The sequence below is a fragment of the Microchirus variegatus genome (assembly GCF_963457635.1).
Source record: "Microchirus variegatus genome assembly, chromosome: 20".
In the NCBI taxonomy this organism is placed as follows: Eukaryota; Metazoa; Chordata; class Actinopteri; order Pleuronectiformes; family Soleidae; genus Microchirus; species Microchirus variegatus.
The window spans coordinates 9,265,491-9,279,613 of NC_139821.1; the positions used below are offsets into that span (position 1 = coordinate 9,265,491).

At 38.1% G+C, this 14,123-nt stretch overlaps 1 protein-coding gene across 1 annotated transcript in view; it reads right to left on the minus strand.

Moving 5' to 3' along the window:
- Positions 1–14,123, minus strand: part of camk1da (calcium/calmodulin-dependent protein kinase 1Da) — a gene marked incomplete at its 3' end in the record, with an annotated part of 55,539 nt that overhangs the window by 14,724 nt on the left and 26,692 nt on the right. Inside the window, exons 2-3 of the mRNA XM_083907000.1 lie at positions 11,970–12,101; positions 5,846–5,920 (exon numbers count right to left, since the gene is read on the minus strand). Coding sequence (XP_083763126.1) covers positions 5,846–5,920; positions 11,970–12,101 — 207 coding nt within the window. The remainder of the gene's footprint in view (positions 1–5,845; positions 5,921–11,969; positions 12,102–14,123) is intronic.

The window sequence follows — 14,123 nt, forward strand, 5'->3', positions numbered from 1 at the left end:
TTTAGGATTCCTTTAACAAGGTTATACAAACTCATCATATTGTTGATTGATTGATTGATTGATAGATATTGTACATGTAACCACAGCATAGAGCAGTGTTTCCCAACCCTGGTCCTCAGGGAACACTTCCCTGCCATGTTTTATATGTTGCCCTGTGCCAAAAACATCTGACTTTTTTTTTTTTATTAAATGTAATGTTTCATCCAAATCAGGTGTTTTTCGGAGCAGGGCAACATGTAAAACATGGCAGGGCAGTGTTCCCTGAGGACCAGGTTTGGGAAACACTGGCATAGAGGATACCTATATCATAACCGTGAGTAACATTTCGTGGACTTCACAGACTTCCGGTTTTCTGATGCCGTTGCACTCGCCAGCACTCTCGTGTGTTTTACTGTTTTGTCGTCTTGTGACGTCCCAGTGAGCGTGGAAGTCAACATCGGGTGTTTTATCTCCTGTACTTAGACTGAGGAGGACCACAAAAAGTCAAAAACACGAGTGAGTCATCTTTTTTCACACTTTGGCGACTGGTAGAACCCTCCAGAGTCCCAAATATAAGTATAAATATGATAAAAAAAATTGATTTTGCATAATATGGGACCCAGAAAGCTGTAATGATACTTGGTATTGATATTGGTCCAGTAGCAAAACAGAGTACCCGCTTATCCCTAACTTTGGTATGATCATAAATAATTTTTCCAATCTTCATAATCTTTTTTTTGTGTTTATACTCCCACATGATTAAAGCGTTATACTTCTGCCTGCTCCTCCTCAAATGCATAGTTTTTTATACATTTTCTTTATTTTATTTTTGCATGACATAATTGATTAATCTGCTTTATCTTTGTGTTTTTGGATTATTTTTTTCTGTCTGAGTATGTTGAGTGTTTGAGGTAAATAATTATTATTATTATTATTTTTTTTAATAAAATGATGAAGACATTCTTATAAAATCCACTGTACATTGTAGATTGTTTTTCCATTATTTTTGATCATATATGTTTTTTCAAACCACTTATTTTTATATATATATATATATATATATATATATATATATATATTCATTGACCAGCATAAATAAAACTAATAGTTGACATGGAATGTCTGATTCAGCATGATATCAAAAAAACACCATCAAACACTGATAAGGGGTTAAATCTGACATTCAAATATGCAACAAAATCACCAGAAGAGAGACAGAGATGTCAATCAATCAAGTCCACTTCATATATAAACTGCTTGTAATTTGTCTATTATAATAATATAGAATCCACATGCAGTGTTTGTGGAAGTTGTGAGAGAAGGTAACCACTTTATCGACACATGATTACTCACCACTAAAAAAAATAAATACCTTTATGGTTATGTTTACCTCAAAATGAAACCAGCTCTCTCTTTTAGAGGGCGAGGAGACAAATGAAAGACAGCTGAATTCAAACAGGCTTGATTATCACACCCCTTGCTGTCAAAGAACAATTATAAACAACAGGGAAAGAGACGTCATCTCATGAATTAGTGGTCTGTATCACAGGCTTCCTACCAACCCACTACACGCCACATTTCAAACACACAAAGAACTGGATTTTTAACATTAAAACAGACTCGTCCTTCGCTGTAATGATGCGTCATCATCATATATTCACATGTTCAGACTCGCTCTCTTCTGGATTTGTTCAAAGCCAGGTTGTCTCTTCATTGTGTGTGCGTTTAAATCTTTCACAATACACAATTCCCAATGCAAACAGCTTCAATGCAAAGCCAATGTTACACTCAGTTGCAATGCATTGATTTTCATAGCAGCGCGGACTGATTGCCTCCCTGCGGTTGAGGTTGCGAAAGACATGCTGTGATGAATGAGAATCGATCCGACACTGCAATTATACATTTTTTTTTTGGCAGAAATCTTTGTAACGAAATGAGATTTCTGTCCGTTGACTAATTACATACATCAATAAAGCAAGTGACATGATTTATTACAGCAGTGGTTGAGGCAAGAAGACTCACTTCTGCACACATTTGCTGTAAACATTATTCAAGATACAATGCACTCATATACTTTTATTCAAAATAGATCAGTGAAGGGGAGAACAAAGGGAGAACGAACTACAGTCCTACATATTTCAGTATCTTCACCAAACACATCAGTCTGTGACTCTTTCTGTTCATATACTGTAATGTATCGCAGCTTTCAGGAAACCTGAAACCTGGATTACTCAGCACATTATCTGGTGTTATAGATCAATGAGTCCAAATGACTGTTGATGCTCCAAAGACGCCTAAAAAACAACAACCCAAAGAGCATCAAAGAGAGTACTTCACTGGCTGGTGCTGGGCAGGGAATATTAAATAATTAAAGTAATTGGCTTGTAATCGGAGGGTTGCCAGTTCAAATCCCAGGGCGGGTGAAGGGCTCAGGTGCCCCCAAGCAAGGCAACCAGTTCCCCATTGCTCCCAGGGGGACAGATAATTAATGAAATCCTTTATTTTTAATCATTATCATTTATTTATTTAACTTATTTTTTATCAATTACAAAAAAAAAAAAAACACACTTAAAACTTAAAATTGGACAAACGGCAACAAATACACAGAACCAAGTATAGTTTTTCATTAATGTTTTGAACTCACTCAGGGAGACAGAGAGTCATTAAGCTTTAATGTGCTCTGAAGGTTATTCTATGACGAGGGAGCGGAGCAGAACTATGCTGCTGAGTGTATGATCACAGTTATTGTTTAATGACAATAAACTGATGACATATGCAGTAATACTTCTACATTTGCTCACTGATGAAATATAATGATCTTTGACTCTGTTGACAAGTCTTCATTGACAACATTGTATTAAGACAGTGAGAACAACATTGATGAATGACAGAACAAACAGTATCTTGTTTCATATGAGTTGTTGTTGAGTTGTTCACACGTTAAAAAACGCTACATCTAAAAGCATCACTACACACTTCCAGTTACAATTGTCATGGTTGTTTATTACCCAGATATGATCTCTGACCCTGTAACTATGGTAACTAAACTCAATTTAAAGAGCAGATGGCATTGGGAAGAACGGGGAAATGCAAGCACGCATGAGAAAGGTAACAGGTGACGGAAAATAATGTGCGAGATCGAGAAGTGAGAGTGTAGTGTGAGAATGGGGAGATGAGAGGGATGCAGGGACAGAGGGGAAGTCCTGTTTCTGTCTCTGCCACATTTAAAGAAGAGAAATGTTAATGAACACTGTTAAGGATTTAAAGTAAAAGCTCAAAAGCTTGAACAGCCGATGCCACAGTGATTTATTGACTCTGTGTAATGAAGTACAGGGGAAATAAGAACAAGGCCAGCCGTATTGATTTAAAATAAAGCTAGCAACACAGGAACTGACTGATAGCAGGAGTGTGAGCAAGCGACACTTTGGCACAGCAACCAATCAATTAACACAAACTGTGAGAACTTCTCATGGTATGGCCGTTTGTAAAGCAAGTCAAATGTAAGTGAAAGCTAACCTGGCTGGACCGTCGACTTCTTTCACTGTAAAAGTGAGACTAAATGGCGTTGTGTAACAAACTATAGGAACGGTGACGAAGAGCCGGTAAGGAAACAAAAATACCCTGGTATCTGGTTTGTTCGCGACAACAGTAAAACTCAGTCAGAAGGTTAACGTTGTCTGTAAACAGCTTAATCAGAGGTGGACCTGTGACAGGTGTCTGGCCAACAAAGGGATTACAGGTTCTTTAAGTCTCCTCACAGCCACCACACCGAAAAAATTCAGCTCTTTGAACAGAATTCTTCATTTACCATTTGACTGCTGAAGAAGAACTGAGCAGATGTGGTTTTATTTATTCCACAGCTTGCTGTGAATAATTATTTTGAATAATTTGCTTGTTAGCTCACCTAAAAAACAAACAAACAATGTTTCAGTCTGGAACATCCATCCATCCATCTTCTACCGCTTTATCCTTCTCTTTATAATGAAACTATTTACTGCAACAAATGGAAATACAGTCAGACTTGGTGCTGATGGCTCAGATTATCCATGGATTGGCCAAGCAGGATGCTACACAGGGAGCACACAATACAGGAAACATCCTATATATATATATGTAAACTAAAGCCTGCTAAACTCTGTCTAAGAAAGGTGGAGGCTGGTGGTGATGGGGGGGGGGGGCAGTGGAGTTTAAATGGATCAACTTGGTGTGAGAGTGGCTGTGATTGGAGCGTCACAAAATTGCAGTCGTCGGACCACGTTGAATAAATGACTGAAATTGTGATTGCAATATGATTTGGTGATAGTAGGACTTCTAATTTTCATTGACATAACACTTAAAGTGATGACTTTGTGATAGTGTGTGCGTGGGTTTTCTCCGGGTTCTCCGGCTTCCTCCCACAGTCCAAAAACATGCGATATGGGGATTAGGTGAATTGGTCACTCTAAATTGACCGTAGGTGTGAGAGTGTGCGTGAATGGTGGTTTGTCTCTATATGTGGCCCTGTGATGGACTGGCAAACTGTCCAGGGTGTGACCCCGCCTATCGCCCAATGCCAGCTGAGATAGGCACAGCACCCCCCGCGACCCTGGTGGAGGATAAAGCGGTAGATAATGGATGGATGGAGGGACTTTGTGATACTTGTGCAGATCTGTGACAAACAAATATGTTTTCTTCAGTCTGTAAAAGGTCAGGACAATATTTGATCTAAAACGGTAATTTGACACATATTGGCTTAAAGAAATATTGTGCCACCTGTGATGTGAAAATTGCAGTAGGTTGCATGGTGATTTTGACACATTTTCGATGAATTGTTCAGCCTTAATGTACACTACTAGGTTTTCATTAAAAAAGATAAAACATCTGTGTCTAGAGGTGTGTTTCTGCTCTTTGCCAGAGACTAAAAGCCTCAACCTGGATGGAAAACCACTTGGCCCACTGTGACCCATTTAATATGTTTAATAAGTCCACCTTTTCGGCCTGTTCATTTGACTCACACTAATACTACAACCACAGCATATCAATCTATAACAGATGCAGAGTTTACTGCTCATGTTGCAGCCGGTGTGTCCGTTTCTTGTCACTCACACAAAAAAGTCAGAGTCGGAAAGGAAGTCTTAATGTTGATGATCTACAGTGCAAATGAGTTATTGCCCAAACTCTTGTTGATCAACTGATCAAGTTTCCTGTATTTTGACCAGAGTTGGAATAGAAATGGAAGGAAATGGAAACAGATAATCTTACGACACTGGATTGCAAATATAGCCACTCTTATGTAATCCACAGACAGGACCTTTACCTGAACTTGACTTAAATGTTTCTGGTATAAATGCCAAACTTCTCTAGCTTCTCCTTCTATTATGAAAGCAGCAGTTAGCGGGCAGAGGAGGTTAGTAGGGCGTTAGGGTGAAGTATGGATGATCCTGCTGCCCTTTACTGCTGACCTCCACAGCAGAGAAGGGCACCTGATGTGACCGAGCCTTTGAAGCTGTGTGGTGATGTTGATGTGTGTGCTGGTGGGCTTGTGTGTGTTGTTGTCAGATAAGCGCAGTCATTGAAGTAAAATGTATGTTTACAGTCTGAATGTCTGAATGCATTGATGAGTGGGCATAAGATTAAAGGTCCCATATTATACCCCATTTCTCCAAGATAAACTAGTTCCGTGGTGTCCTAATGAACATGTCTGTGACAAACTTTACAGCATCAGCAGCTTAAACTGAACTTCAGGTGTAAATTACGCGAAACTACCCTTTAATTTTCAGCACCCTCAGAAGACGGTCGCCGCAGTCTGTTGCTCTCGTCAGTTGAACTGAACGACATAACCATCTCATGAAAGTGTCAGAGGAAAGATAAAGAGAAGTGAACTCACAGCTGCATAATCAGGTAGAGGTGGTCAGGACTCTCGTAAATGTCCTCCAGCGCCACGATGTTCTCGTGCTTGATCCTGCAAAGCAAACACAAGCCATTAGTTAAAGCTAAAGCGTGTTTTCACTCACACACAATAAATCATCAACACATCAACTAAATGACTCTTAATCCGAAAGAGTGCTTTTTAGACCGCTGAAAATAAACATCCCTGATAATCCAGAACAATGCTGCTTTGACTCAGTGTAATCTCATAATCCAGACTTTTATTTATAACCTTTATTTCTTTGTGTGTGGGAGGAATTAAAAAAATAAAGGATTTGATGTTCGAGTTCTTTCTTAATAAAAGTGTTATCTCAATACTAAAACTAAAACAAATTTTTTTTCCAGGGCTATCAATTGTTTGATGATCTTTGTTAGACGTTGACACCTGCTCCAGTGACGCTCCTCTGTCATTACAGACCAACATTAGCTTTAGTTGACCTGTAACACATCTGGTCTGGCTATCATGAAAATCCTAATTTGCAAATTTCCACTTCACCAGCATATTTACTCAGATGATTTAACCAAATGTCCCAGAACCAGAACCCAACAAAGTCTGCTCCAAGGTTAAGAGAGCTCACTTGTACTCCTCAAAACATCTATCACCAGGTACAAGCACTTAAAGATCCCATATTATACCCTATTTCTCCAAGTTAACCTAGTTCCCTGGTGTCCTAATGAACATGTCTGTGACATGCTTTGGTCAAAATACCATAAGGATGAAGCACCACAGCAATTCAATCACCCTGCCAAAACAGCCCTGTTCAGAACGCTCTGTTTAGTAGTATCTCTTTAGGTCCACCTTAAAAAAAAATAAACTTAAGGGACAGGAAATTATATCAGCCACAGAGGCTACTGGGAGCTTCCTCTGAGGCTGGAAGTTTGTGTAGGACTCTGTGCTGCACTGTGGAGACAAGAATAGAACATTTCGCAGACTTCCGGTTTTCGGATACTGTTGCCCTCGCCAGCACTCTCTTGCGGAGCTCCGCAAGACAACAATACCAGGTACAGTATTTAGCGGATTGTGACGTCCCAATGAGCACAGAAGGCAACAGTGTGCGTTTTATCTCCTGTTCTTAGACTGAGGAGGACCTCAAAAACATAAGTGAGCCATCTTTTGTCACACTTTGCCGACTGATAGGGCCTCCAGAGTCCCAAATATTATAAAGGATTTAAATGATTAAAAAGTTGATTTTGTATCATCTGTCCCCTTTAATGACAGGGCTGTCACTTTTTATCCAAAATTCTGTTATCCCTTTGAACACCTAGAAGCATCAGACTGTCTAAAGTAATTACTGCAGGGTCCAGCCAATGCTGCTGTGACCACAGTTAGATCCACTTTGAATCCATCCAAAAAAACATAAGACAGTGATGTCATGGTGTAAAAATGAAGCATGTAAACAATCACAACAACGTCTGAGAGCATTTGAGAAAAAAAACCCAAAAAAAAAACATGTATATGATCATCAAGTTTCGTCTTCAGCTCTAGTAGAACCTAGCATCGGACTGATACCCACAATTTATTTCTCAGTGACAAAACATAATTTTCAGGGATTCAAAGCAACAACGAGGTTATCAAGAAATCATTTTTGCCACTTCCAGCTTCCCTTCACCTGTGTGCTAATTTCATCAGTTCTCACCAGATTTCTCCATGGTTACAGCAGTGTGATGAGGGTGTTTCCACCCCCTGTGTGTGCGCATGTATGTGTGTGTGTGTGTGTTATCTTAAGGCCTCATACTTTGTAGACACACTATTGATTTTTTTCCATGGGGTAATCATCTTTTATATTGTGAAAAGAGGTCATTCCCTCTCGTCTACCACACACACACACACACACACACACTCACACATACACACAGGAGGTGCGCAGGTGAGCACACACTTATTATGGAGTGATCTCTGCGATGGCAGACGGGCAATGAACTGCAGAGCTGGTACGTGACTCATAAACACAAACATACACACGTGTGCAGGTTGAAAAGGGATAATGTGAGTGTATTTAAGCCCTGCATGGGATAATGAAGGGCTGCAAACAGACGGCACATTCATAAAAACCCCTCTCGTACAATACAGGCTTGAGCGGCACTTAAGTCCATCATTCATGGATTTCTCCTGCATGTGTCTTCTCTTTCTGCTCAACTGCGGATAATTTGTTATGATTAATTAGTGTGTTTCGTATAAAAGCTTACTCAAAAGCTTGATAAAGGTTGAGTCACATAACTCCTGAAATGCCTTGGATCATTGAAGAACATTGTCTGCTCGACTGTCATGTAGAGCTGAAACAATTACTCCATTAATAATGTCATCAACTATTTTGATAATCGTTTAATTGTTTTTTTCCGTGATTAAAACAAGGTTTCTAAAAATGTGAATATTTTCTGGTTTACTTTGCAGGAAATCATTAAAACTCAGTCATTTTGGTTTGTGGACAAAACAAGACATTTGAGAACTTCATTTTCAGGTTTGACAAATAATGATCAACATTTTTTAAATGTTTTCTGACATTTTATGGACCAAATGATTACTTGATTAATTGAAACAATAATAATTAGTTGCAGCTCTACTGTCATGGTAAGACATTGAAATATGCTGTGTTTTAAGTTGGGTAGTATACCTAAATTATGATTTTTCTGACGCATTGCACTGGTCAACACCAAATGTATTGTTTAAGTTTTTTTTAATCGCTGATTTAGGATAATTTTGATGTCCTGAATCCAAAAATCACATTGGTTTTGCTCAATCAGGTCAACTTTCTGAACAAAGCTACATATTTGTTTTTTAACGTTTTTGTTTACATGTACAGGTATTTTCACATCATATGACGCAAAATTTCTTGCAATAAACAAATTCTGAAGATTATGTATGTGCCAACTTATGACTAATTGTTTTTTTTTTTCATTAAAGGTGAATTAAATGGCTTCGACTAGAAGATCTTGCAAAAATCAGTCTGACGTATTCTGCTACATCTGCAGTGAATACACCATTGTTCCTAACAGGAATCAAGTCACAAGTTTCATAAAGCGTGCTTACCAATACTTATTTTGGTATTAAATGTGGTATAATTTCACAAAAATGTAATCAATTTAGTCAGAAGATCGGATTTTTCTAAATCAAATTAGCATAAAAACCTGATCTGATTGAGAAAATGGTGCAAAATGGTCCTAATCCAGTTGAAAAGACATAGACAACTTACACATTTTTTTGTAACCCAGTGTTATTGCATTATTTCAGAACAAAACAAGCATGAGCTCATTTTAAAATATCAACTACTATACTTTAATGCAATGTTAAGAACTAAAGGACATTAATTATTTCTAACATTTATAGATTGCACTGTTTAAATTGATCATAGACGATTCCAAATAGAGCTATTAAAATTTACTAATCGCCTTTGCCAATGTACAAACTATGAATTATTCAGTCCTACACTACATCATGGCTCTGAGCTGATATTATACTCTATATAACATGTGTAACCCCTGTCTGTCACTGTCCCACATTAGAATCTGCTAACAACTATGTTCTGAAGAGGTGGGTGATTAAATCAGTGTCTTAAGGAGACAGAAGGAACAGAAATTGGTTCAAGGACAAAAGCACCGCAGAGTAAAAGTGTAGCTATAGAAAAAAAGAAGCTCACTGATTCTCTGTTCTCAGTGTTTTCTTGTTCAAGTCATCATGAACAAGCCTCAATTTACTATTTTTGACTTGATCCTACAGTAAATTAAAAACTCTGATTGTGCTTATTCTCAGTGTATTTCATACAAATCAAAATTAAATTGAGTTGGGTTTTTTTTTGAAGACCGGGGCTGCACAATATGGGAAAAAAATGACATTGCCATTACAATATTGTGACAAACTGTGTATTGCAGTTTGAAAAAATGCAGATGCAACCCATTCTTTCTTGAACTTAGAGGGGGCAGCAGAGATCAATTCATTATCGAATTAGGTGAGAAAATAAGATCCATTATCTAGAATAAAGATCTCCTGTTCCTTTGAGTTTAATATAACCTAAATCAAAGACATGTTTGATTTAATTGATTTGTTAACACATTCTGCAGGTCTAGCTGAAGATCTGAAGCTTAAGTGGTCCACCGCAATTCATCAGATGTAAACAAATCAATGAGGCAACAACACATTCCTGTTTTGTTCTGTAAAGTGATCCAGCAGTTCTCTCCAAATCTGAGCCCAGTCTGCCAGTGATGCTACTGTTTGTTTACAATAACGAAGCTCATAAATCTACATAAAAACACTGATTTAATAGCATCATCTGTAATAAAAAATACAACAGGGAGATGTGTGAGTTTCTCTGTCTTAACTGTGCGGTACTTTCTTGTGTGTTGTGAGGAAAACAAAGAGAAAGTGCTGCTTTCTTTTAAAGTTTTTCTGTGAATCAGGTGCACTTCATCACCCTTGCTTGTTAACGAGCCGCTCGCACCGGCAAAGTATTCCCTTGGACCCGTGTTAAACAGTGCATGATGTATCCAGCCGTGGAGGCTCATTCATCCCAATTAAAGTCCGCTCACCTGCAGAAGACATTTCTGTGGCTTTCAGCTGGTGTGGTGGTGCACGTCTGGAACACATCTCTAATATTAGAATGACACTGTATTTGACTGATGTAATGAATAATGGATATTTACATGGACATTTGTGCTGTGTGGAAGTGTGGTGCTCAGGAATTCCTCGGTCTACAACAATTAATTGATTATTAAATGAACGACTTTGATAATGATCAATGTAAGTTTTGTGAATTCACTTCCTTAAAATGTTCTGACATTTTTAGGATGGGGGTATATAAAAAACAATTACACTGCCAAATAACTGACCACAAATGTGGTTACTTTTCTTAATTATTTATTTTCATCATATTATTCGAATATGGAATGTGGGCAACTAAAAAGTGAAAAGAGAATTGTGTAAACTATTGCAATAAGATATCAGTTGAGTTTAAATTTGCTGTCTGCTGTTTGGATCTATGTTAGCAACAAACCCAAAGCGGACAGCCATTTGCAATCAAAACTTAAAGCTGCAGTGTGTACATTTTTTGTATTTGTTGATGTCATTATTCTGCCTCTGTTTGGCCCTTGTGAACAAAAACAATGCAACATTTTTGTATACTGTGTCCTTCCTCCAAAAGTGTCACACAATACTATCAGACCTGACTGAGGGAGCATTTCTGTGTATGCAGCCGCAGAACATTCAGCATCAAACCGCTGAATTAATTCACTTTTCATGGGCGCTTCTTTATTTTCAGTCGCTACATGTTCATTTATTACAAATCATATAGTCATCACAATATTCAATAACTCTTATGCATGTCACGTTTTCCAATTATTGTGCAGCCCCACTATATGGCACCGTCAGCTCCATGTGGATGATGTGTGTCACTACAATGTCCTATTCTCCGTATCAGCAATTACAAATCAGAGCTGCTCTTTGAAATGGATCCTTCGCGTTTTTACGCCCGATCCCGCGTTTGTAAGAAACATTTTCTGTTAACCCTTCGGTGTTTCAAAACAGTGTGTGTAAATTATTTCAACAGGCGGTTATGTGTACAAAATACCAACAGCAACATGCTAAAGTGCACAGAAAATGGTTGCTATAGCAATTCCGTAAGAGTAACCATGGAGAGATATTCCATGAGCATCAGTGCTTTGACCATTCAGACACACATTGTCAAGCTGCTGTTAACACAGTGTTAATGAGTACACCTGTACAAAAAAAAAGGTGTTTTCATCTCTATGTATTTCTGATAAGTCAGTGATTTTTTTTTTTTTTCAAACTTAGTCAATTTGTCCTCTCCTAGTCAATTCCCATTTTCTTTACACACCAACAAAGAAAGCACAGTCCTCTTGTTGATAATACTGTGCAGCTGTTTTGTGCTCTGTTGTACAGAGAGACAGAAATACAAGTCGTGATGTGTGCATGTATATGTGGTAGGTGGGCTGTGGATCGTGACCTGGGGGGTCGTGATGCATGGAGGAGAGAGGAGATGGAGGAGATGCACAGTTTCCCCGGTAACCAGGAATTAGGTTTATGCACATGTGTGCATATGTGTGTGTGTGTGTGTGTGTGTCACAGCACTCACTTCCTCAGCACAGCGATCTCATTCTCGATGCTGCTCTCCTTCCCCTTCAGAGCCTTTTTGGGGATGCACTTCACTGCGAACATTCTTCCAGTCAGCTTCTCCTGGGCCAGGACCACCTCTGAGAAGGCTCCTCTGTAAAGACAAACCAACAAAACATCACATCATTCTCCAACAACTCTTTCAATGGGAATAAAAACATTAAAATAGTGAACATTTTGACAACACCTAAACTGCTAATAAATAAATTGCATTTAGAACTGCAAAAATGTTATTGCAATCAAAAAGTTTCACACAATACTGATTGTTATTAAATTACTGCGCAGCCCTGTTAACATTCTACGATCTATAACAGGAGCATGTTAAATGATCAATAGTCTTAAGTGCTTTAATTTAATGGATATCACTACACATGGATAGTGTTTATTTTGTGTAAATTGAAGTATTTTACTACTTCAAAAGGTGAAGCCTGTATTCAAGATTCATAATACATGGAAAATTGTGTGTGCATTTGCAAGATTAATGTGATTGGCAGAGCCAAATGAAGAACATTAGGATTTCTTCAATTGGCGCCACATTCATTCACCTAAAACAACTGCTCGGGTTGAAAATAAATTAAAAATAAATTTTGGTTTCCCGCATAATAAAACTTGATGACAATCGTGGCATATTCATTCAGCAAAATAATTGGATATTCTTATTCAATCAAGTGTTTCAGTTCTCGTGGGTGTGTATGTTTGTGAATGTGGAAGTGGGGTGATGAACGAAGATGAAGCTACAGAGTTAATCTGCCCGAACCGAGTGTTGACTCACGTGTCGATCTGCCTTCAGCTTGACTGATATCACATTAGACTTAACATTCTTTTCTCATCTCCCTCCTTTCTCCTTGTTTTCGCTCACGTTATCGCTTCCATTCCAACAATCAGGCCATCTGAAAATATCCGATGTTCAAAGACCTGTTAACTAAAATTGTAATGTAATTGTAATTATCTTTTAAAGAAATGTGTATCCTGCTTCCTTGCTATAACTATGACCTTTTAGTTCTAGTTTCTAGAATAACCCTGTGGTTGATGTCAGCCTAATCTTTTACCCACCTTATAGCTGAAATGTTTTCAACATTTGTCTTTGTTGCTGTGTTTGTGTTGTTTAAGCCCCCAAAAGTGGCAAATAGAGGCTAAAATACTCAATAAGTAATATGATTTTGTATGAGCCTTTATATAGCATATTTCCATTTATCATGTGAAAGTAATTAAATGTATAGTCTGTGCAATGCATGCTAATAGTCCGTTGTTAGCATGCTTAAGCTAAAGTAAGGCTGTGAATATTTTAAGTATTATCAGTATTGTCCCTGTGACCAGGTTAGCAAGCTAACAATAACAAGCTAAACTAATACTATTTTGAATGTTGTTAAGTATTGTTAGCGTGCTAATGTTAGCATTTACCTCAAATCACTCAAAGCAGTAACAGTATTTGACTGAATTGAACTCATGACATAGTTTCAAACAAGCATGTGTCAAACTCAAGGCCCAGGGGCAAGATGTGGCCCGCCACGTCACTTTATGTGGCCCAGTCTTAAAAATCTGTGTTAAAATAGGTCTATGCTGCTTTAAGGCATGCGTTTACCATAAACGACTATTTCCCACAATGCACAGCGATTGCGTTACCCGCAAAGTGACGGCACCGCCACTAGATTGCAGTGTTACGGAGTAGTTACCTTTATTTGACATTATATTTGGTGACATTTAGTTACATTTATTCTGTATGACAGTTACATTTGGCCCTTTGAGGGTAACCATTATGCTGATGTGGCCCTCAGTTAAAATTAGTTCGACACCCCTGATATAAAGGAACAACACGACAAACAAACAAAGGAAAATAGAGACACAAAGTAAAAGTAAAAAGAAGATCCACAAAACGTAATATTACAGAAACAGAAAATCCAGGTGATATTATGACTGGAATAACTGGAATCTAAATCCACTCCACAAACAACACAAAGACACACGATGAAATGAACAAAGAAAAATCTGGATCCCTTCGTATTTAGAATATAAAACAGAAAAAAAAGCTTAAAGTCCAAAACATAATAAAGGGGCCGATGATGACGGAAAGAAAAGGAGTCAGGTTCGTAATGAAACACCTAAAACTAGTGTGAAA